The sequence below is a fragment of the Rutidosis leptorrhynchoides genome, chromosome 1, assembly GCF_046630445.1.
Source record: "Rutidosis leptorrhynchoides isolate AG116_Rl617_1_P2 chromosome 1, CSIRO_AGI_Rlap_v1, whole genome shotgun sequence".
NCBI lineage: Eukaryota > Viridiplantae > Streptophyta > Magnoliopsida > Asterales > Asteraceae > Rutidosis > Rutidosis leptorrhynchoides.
In genome coordinates this window covers 104,037,604-104,045,790 of record NC_092333.1, presented here as the reverse complement: position 1 = coordinate 104,045,790, position 8,187 = coordinate 104,037,604, and the positions used below count along the sequence as shown (strand labels likewise).

General features: G+C 35.2%; 1 protein-coding gene across 1 annotated transcript; it reads left to right on the top strand.

The window, feature by feature from the left end:
• Positions 1–3,252: 3,252 nt before the first annotated feature.
• LOC139887890 (uncharacterized) lies at positions 3,253–6,188 on the top strand. Its single transcript, XM_071870940.1, has 4 exons — positions 3,253–3,648; positions 3,712–4,236; positions 4,281–5,399; positions 5,481–6,188. The coding sequence occupies exons 1-4, from the start codon at positions 3,253–3,255 to the stop codon at positions 6,186–6,188; spliced, it is 2,748 nt and encodes a 915-aa protein (XP_071727041.1).
• Positions 6,189–8,187: the final 1,999 nt, after the last annotated feature.

Below are 8,187 nucleotides of genomic sequence, written 5' to 3'. Positions count from 1 at the left end.
CATCTTGTTATCTTAAGTTGCTTTCATCGTGCATGCCTATCTATCTGTTGCAATTGTTTATTATATGTTGAATACTTTATCTGAAACTTATGCTATTGTTATGCTGAAACCTTGACGGTTTAGAAGTTTAATTTATGGATCACCCTTTCCGCTTATTCACGTGGCTATAACCGAGTATTAGGACTTGATCAACCTTAGAATACGGGTAAGTAGTTATGTGTGCTTAACATCAAAATAGTGATATAGTACCTACGTATGAATAACCATTTATTCATCAAAGAAGAGCTGCCCATCTAGGTTGTGGTTAGAGTAGACAATATAGAGTTCAGTGAACACTAGTCTGCTTAGAAGCATGATTCGCATCAGAAGCAACGTTCTTGAGATGAGTTCATAACCAACATCTCTTCACGATTCAAGCTGAGTTCATAACCGAGAGTTCTCTCAAATAAGTGATGGAGATTTGAGTCTCGATCAAGCCTATGACGAAGAATGTTAGCATGACTGGATATGAGCGATTTCATTTCTTAGAACTATAGGACACCCAAAACACTTTAGTGAATTGAGTGACCCGAGTAAGATAGCCTCAGTTATGTAACCTCCTCTCATGCTTGCGGAAAAAAGGTTTGGGAATAACAAAAAGGAATAAAACCAAGTTTTCGCCCCTCCGTCTTGCAGAACAAAAACCACTTGATCATTACGAATAAAAGTCTTCGGTGTTTAAAGTTTGAAAGTTTGCTTGAGGACAAGCAAAGTCTAAGTGTGGGATATTTGATATCGGCTAAAAAGCTAGGTTTTTACCCCCGATATTGAGCTCTGGAAGCATAAAGTTCAAAACTTTGTCGGAAAAATAATCGCTTTTTCGGTTAGATTTGTAGGTACAGTAATTACGAAGACGATGCAAAAAGAATCAAGAGAAACGGAGCTAAAACGAAGATTCTAGAGCGAAAACGGTGAAAGACAAGATATCAAGTTACGATCCAGGAAAATCAGCTGACCAGGCAAGCCAAACGGCATGCCTGGCTCATAAACGGCCTGCCAAACGGCCAGGGCAAATGGCCCCTGCAAACGGGCTGGTCTGTCAAACGGCCCCTGCAAACGGCCTGTCAAACGGCCTGCCAAACGGCCTGCCAATCAGCCTGCCAGCCGTTTGCAGGGAAAATCCAAGTCTATTTAAAGGCTTTTTTTCATCCAATTTCAATACACTTCTCTTCAGTCTCTCACTACAATACTCTTTCTCTCACTAGAGCTTTCAAGGCCTTCTCACCTCCGAGCGGGAAATTAAGTACCCGGAGATAAACGTCGAAGATTGTAATAGGAGCAGTCTAGAGGATGTCAGCACTTGTAACGGTCCGGATCTCGTCTGTAAACAGTGAATGCTTTCCTTAATTTAATAAAGTCATCTTGTTATCTTAAGTTGCTTTCATCGTGCATGCCTATCTATCTGTTGCAATTGTTTATTATATGTTGAATACTTTATCTGAAACTTATGCTATTGTTATGCTGAAACCTTGACGGTTTAGAAGTTTAATTTATGGATCACCCTTTCCGCTTATTCACGTGGCTATAACCTAGTATTAGGACTTGATCAACCTTAGAATACGGGTAAGTAGTTATGTGTGCTTAACATCAAAATAGTGATATAGTACCTACGTATGAATAACCATTTATTCATAAAAGAAGAGCTGCCCATCTAGGTTGTGGTTAGAGTAGACAATATAGAGTTCAGTGAACACTAGTCTGCTTAGAAGCATGATTCGCATCAGAAGCAACGTTCTTGAGATGTTGTAAGATGATCCGGGATTGAATAAGTGATCGCAAAGGAGAGACTTCTAATCCAATTAGCAGTACCTTAGAATATCTAAGATTGCACATCTGTTAATGTTATGACATAGCTTAGTATTAAGTGGTAGAATGTTACTTTAGTTAGACCGACTAGGATTAAGAAAAGCTGAGACTTTCCTTTAGGGATATACCACTTTGTTCATTTACCTAGGATTCTATCCATAAGGTCTTTTAAACCCTCTAGGTTAACGTTGGGAGTAGGGATATCCGTCTTAGCCAGAATCTTCAAGGCCTAAACTTTTAGTGACAAATCAGTTAGGATTAATCCCAATTGATTAAGGTTTAGTGTTTATTCTTGGAAGTTAAACTCTTGTGATAATTCCCCATCAGAATTCTATTCTTCATACCTATCTATCTTTATCCTTAGAGTTTTATTAATATAATCATAGTTAATCTTAATCTATCACCGCTTGTCACTAGGGTTAACTATATAGGCACTTCTGTCCCACATTACTGAGCAAACATACAAAAATACGAACATGAGTTATATTTACCACTTACTCGTTCAAAGGAAGACAAGTAGGTGAGTTATAGCTGGGAAACCCCAGTTAAATATAAATAATAAAACCATTACTCTCTTTCGATAGTCAGAGCTGACGTGTTGCGACCTAACGACACCGCACAAATAGAACCGTCCATTTTGGCCATATCAATAATATTATTCTAATATGTTGTAAAAATAATATATTTTAAGTTAGTCACAAAATTACAACTAATACTATATAGCATGGATACTTACATGGATAATTTAGGTTTCATCCAACTCCCTCTCAACTTGTAACAGCTTGTTGTTAGGAATTTTGTAAATCTGATGAGTCAAAGAAGTGTTTAGCTAAAAAGTATTTTGAGTCTGTATTATTTGAATCTGTGTATTTAGAGTCTGTAATATTTAGAGTCTGGAAGATTGATTAACACAGACTCTGCTCAACAAGAAATACAGATTCTATTGGTGTTGAATAGAGATAAAGATCAAATCAAATACGCGAGAAACAATTAAAGATAACATTGAAGAGATTTTATCAAAACGAATATCTCTGATTTCTAGGAGAAGATAATTGAAGAGATATGAATTATTTAGTTTCCTTTTATTTTGCTACGTTTGTTTTGGAATAGATTCGATAAGATTTGAGAATCTTGTTTCTCAAATCTATAAATAGGGAACATGTAATTCAACAATTTGACAATTCAATAACAATTTTCTTCTCTATTGTTTCATTCTCTTTATGTCAATTTAATTGATAAAGTTCAATTGATTCCGTATTTTATAATTTATTTGTTATTCTGTTCAATTGATCTTATATAAACGTTCTAGGTTGTTGATTGTGGACCAACAACTGGTATCAGGATATAAATTCTTTTGATTTTCTTTAAACGGTCTATTAAAACCTAGAACAAGAATACACAATCATCATGTCTGCTACAATTACTGCTCCAGTTATGGCAGGAAAAGGTGTTCCCATCTTTGATGGAACTGATTTTACAACCTGGAAACTAAAGTTACTTTGGTATCTAGGTTCCATTCATGATGAAATGGAAAGAGTTCTAACTGAAGGACCAATTATTCCAGACAAATGGACTGAAGAAGTAAGCATTGTTGATGGTACTGTGGTCAAACCTGCTGAGTTTATTCAAACTCCAAGGACTCAGTGGACAGAACAAGATGCTATTCTTTATAGATTTGATAGCAAAATCAGAAGTATCATTAGCAATGCAATTTCTGTTCCTATCTTGAGAAAGGTAGGACATGCTAAAATTGCAAAAGCTATGTGGGACATTCTGTTAAATGATTTTGAAGGAGTTACTATGGTTAAAACTCAAACGTAGAAGAATTTTGTAAGGTTGTATGACAAATTTATTGCTGAACCAAAGGAATCATTGTTTGATCTTCATTCAAGATTTCAGGTTTTGATCAATGATCTGGAAGGTGCTGGAGTAATAAAGACACAAGCAGAGTTGTGTCAAACGTTTGTTGATGCACTTCCAGAAACTTTTGAATTTATCATTACCTCAATGGTAGTAAGTGAGAGGTTGGATAATTATGATCTTAGTGGGTTATTTGGGATCCTCACAAATTTTGAGGAAACCAAATTGAAGAAGAAGATCAATGCTAAGAAGATAGCCAAAGATCCAGATGCTGCTTTAGTTGCAACAACCAAAAGAAACAAAGAACTATTCTCAAGCTATTCTACCAAGGCTGAAACAGATGAGGAAAGTGATGACTCTTCAGAGGATGAAGAGGTTCAAATGCTTGAAGAACAAATGGCTCTTCTTACTCAAAGAATTGAAAAGAAAAAGTTTGGACCTAGGAAAGGAAAAAGTCCTTTTGATCCCAAGAAGGCTACTTGTTTTAAGTGTGGAAAGGTTGGTCACATTGTTGCTGAGTGTTGGTCTAAGGTTGATTCTAGTTCAGACTATGTAAGTATTTGGAAAAAGCATAGAAGTACAAGCAGAAGTACAAGAACTTGAAGAAGGAAGGAGTGAAGCCTGTGGTAAAGAAGGCTGAGAAGGCTCTCTACACAGAAACTTGGGATGATGAAGATTCATCATCTGATGAAGAGGAAGATAAGTGTTTGATGGCAGTTATTGAACAGGAGAAGTCATCTAGTCAATTTGAAGCTGATTTGAAAATTGCTGAGAAACTTAATAGTCAATCAAATATTGATAAATCTACTGCCTATAAGGTACAAAATTTTGTTCACTATGTTGATAATGAAAAGATAAGCATGTTTCAGTATTTGTTGAATGACTTTAAATCATGCTTAGATGAGAACAAAAGATTAAAATCTGAACTAGATAATCTTAAAGCCATAATTAGAGAGAAAGATTTACACATAAGTGAAACAGAGCAATGTAGAATTAAGTTAGTAGCATACATATCTAGTTTTAATAAGGAGATTATAAGATTTGATGATGAGAAAAGAAAAATTAGAGAAAGAGCAGATAATTATGAAAAGATTTATAAATCTTGGTGTGTATCATCTAAGAAAAATTCAGATGCTATAGCTAGGCAAATACCTGCATATATTAAGGCTGTGCTTGGTGTAGGTTTTGATCTCAAGAATGATACTGGAGTTGAAAAAGAAAAGGATCCAAATATATTTAAGCCTGTGATTTTACATAATACTTTTCTTAAGGTTGATGGTGATAATCAATACTTAACAAATGCTTTTGTTATGCCAGAATTAGGATTCATCTATAGCACTGAGACCATATCAGGATCCGGAAATACAGACTCAAATTCAGAGTCTGGATCATCAGACTCTGATATAGACTCAGTCAAACAAAGTGATACTGTGATCTCAGAAATAACACATGATGATTCTAAAAGTGAAAAACAAAAGTGTTTTGAAGTCAAAGCTATTACTAAACTGAAAAAGAGAATTTCAAAACTCTGTAAAAATCTGAAAGATAAACCTAAAGTCAAAAATGAGTTAGACAAACCCAAGAGTCTTGGAAAAGTTGACAAATGGATAAAATTAGACAAACAATGGTCAAACATTCAGAATCAATGTAAAGAAAAAATTATTTGGATAAAAACTAAACCATTTGTTTGGAGAGTAAAAAACTCTTCATGTGAACCCACTGTAAAGTGGGTTCCCAAAGGTAACTAATGTTTTTTGTTCTTGTGTCTTGTGCAGAATGAAAGAAAATGGTTTTTAGATAGTGGATGCTCAAGACACATGACAGGATGCAAGGAGCATCTTGAAGGGTTTGTAGAAGAAAAAGGTCCTTCTATCAGATATGGGGATAATTCTGTTGGTAAGACTATTGGGTATGGATTTGTCAAAGCTGGTGGTGTTACTTTAAAAAGAGTTGCTCTTGTAGAAGGATTAATGCATAATCTGTTGAGTGTGAGTCAAGTTGCTGATGAAGAATGTGAGATAAGGATAAGGAAAAATGCTGGAATCATCTATGATCCTAAAGGGAAACCTATCTTGGTTGCTTGGAGGCAACAAAATGTATATGTAGTTGATCTTGATGCTACAGATTATGGTATTGATACTTGTCTTTATTCACAGATTGTTCCTGAGTTAAATTGGTTATGGCATAGAAGACTTTCTCATTTATACTTCAAAAATATAAATGAACTGTCTAAAAAGAAGTTAGTAAGAGGGCTGCCACAGCTCTCCTACAAGAAGGATAAAGTCTGCTCTGCTTGTGTTAATGGTAAACAAACCAAAGCTCATTTTCACTCTAAGACTCTAGCTACCATTAATGAACCACTTCACATGCTTCACATGAACCTCTTTGGGCCTATGAACATTGGAAGTCTGAGTGGAAAGAAGTATACGGCCTATGAACATTGGAAGTCTGAGTGGAAAGAAGTATACCCTGGTGATTGTTGATGAGTACTCTAGGTTTACATGGGTAATTTTCTTGTATGCTAAAAGTGATGCACCAGAAGAAATCATTAACTTGATTAAGAAGGAGCAGGTACAAAAAGGCAAGTTGGTCAAACAATTAAGAAGTGATCATGGAACAAAGTTCAAGAATGCTACTCTTGTTGAGTTTTGTGAAAGTGTTGGTATTGGTCAAAATTTCTCTGCTGTTAGGACACCACAACAAAATGGTGTTGCTGAAAGAAGAAATAGGACTCTTATTGAAGCTGCAAGGACTATGTTGTGTCATGCAAATGTTGCTATCAGGTTTTGGGCAAAAGCAGTAAATACTGCTTGTTATACTCAAAAATAGATCTATTATTGTCAAGAAGCATGGAAAGACTCCTTATGAGCTTTATCACAAGAAAGTTCCTACTGTTCACTATTTTCAAATTTTTGGCTGTAAATGTTATATTCTCAATCAAAGAGATTTGCTAGGCAAAATGGAACCTAAGTCTGATGAAGGCATCTTCATGGGATATTCATCTGTTTCTAAAGCTTATAGAGCTTTCAACTCTAGAAGAAAGAAGATTGAGGAATCTATTCACATCACCTTTGATGAGAATTCCGTTGTTACAGATATCTCTGCTAACACAGATTCCAATATTCTGTTTGAAGTCTCTCCCAAATATGATGAGTCTGGCTTACAGACTTACTTTTCAGAACATGAATCTGAAGATGAAGATAGTTGTGTAAAAGTTAATGACTCTTTGAATACTTCAAATAAAACTTCCTCTACTGAAGAAGAAGAAGTTACCGATGTTTCTATTGAAGTAAATGCTAATGAAGGAGAAGTCAATGTTGTTCCTGTGATTCATGGTTCTGAGAGTACCAGAAGATCTACAAGATCTATTAATCCTCCAAGATATCTTGAGGATTATGTTGTCAACACAAAATGATTACCAAAAGGAGGTTCTACTTCACATACTCCTATGTCTGATGATGCAATTGCTAATTACTATTTGTATACAAGTTTTCTGTCTCTCATAGAGCCTAAAAAGGTTGATGAAGCTTTGAAGGATGATGACTGGGTTGAAGCTATGACAAAAGAATCAATGGAGTTTGAAAGAAATGAAGTGTGGACTTTGGTACCTAAGCCTGCTGGAAAGACTGCTATTGGAACTAGATGGGTGTACATGAATAAGGTTGATAAAGATGGTATTGTTGTAAGAAATAAAGCTAGGCTTGTTGCTCGAGGTTACAGGCAAGAAGAGGGTATTGATTATGATGAGACTTTTGCTCCTGTAGCAAGAATAGAGGCAATCAGACTCTTCTTATCTTATGCATCACACATGGACTTTGAAGTGTCATAAATGGATGTAAAGAGTGCATTTTTGAATGGGAAACTATAGGAGGAGGTGTATGTTAAACAACCTCCAGGTTTTGTAAGTAAAAAATTTTCTGATTATGTTTACAGGCTTGATAAAGCATTGTATGGTTTAAAACAAGCACCAAGGGCTTGGTATGATACTCTGACATCTTTTCTTCTATCAAATAAATTTGTCAGAGGATCAATAGACAAAACCTTATTCATTAAAAAGAATAGAGGTGATGTCTTGCTTGTTCAGATTTAGGTGGATGATATCATTTTTGGATCTACAAATCCACATTTGGGTAAATGGTTTTTTGATACAATGTCTAAGCAATACAAAATGAGTAACTTGTGTAAGTTAAATCACTTTTTGGGTTTGCAAGTCAAACAAAGTCCTGAGGGAATTTTCATAAATCAGAGCACTTATGTTTTAAACTTAATTGAAAAATATGGTTTTAGAAATTGTTCCACTTTGAAAACTCCCATGAGTGTGTCTGAGAAATTGAGCAAACATGAATCTGGAAAATCTATATGTGAAAAGACTTATAGGGGAATGATTGGCTCATTATTATACCTAACTACTAGCAGACCTGATATCATGTTTGCTACATGTTTATGTACAAGATATCAGGCAGACCCAAAAGACTCTCATTA

Coding starts and splice junctions, on each gene's coding strand:
- LOC139887890 (XM_071870940.1), top strand. CDS start 3,253: ATGTCTGCTACAATTACTGCTCCAGTTATGGCAGGAAAAGGTGTTCCC. Junction 3,649..3,711: donor ATTTTGAAGGAGTTACTATG/GTTAAAACTCAA, acceptor GCTGAACCAAAG/GAATCATTGTTTGATCTTCA. Junction 5,400..5,480: donor CTAAACCATTTGTTTGGAGA/GTAAAAAACTCT, acceptor TGTCTTGTGCAG/AATGAAAGAAAATGGTTTTT.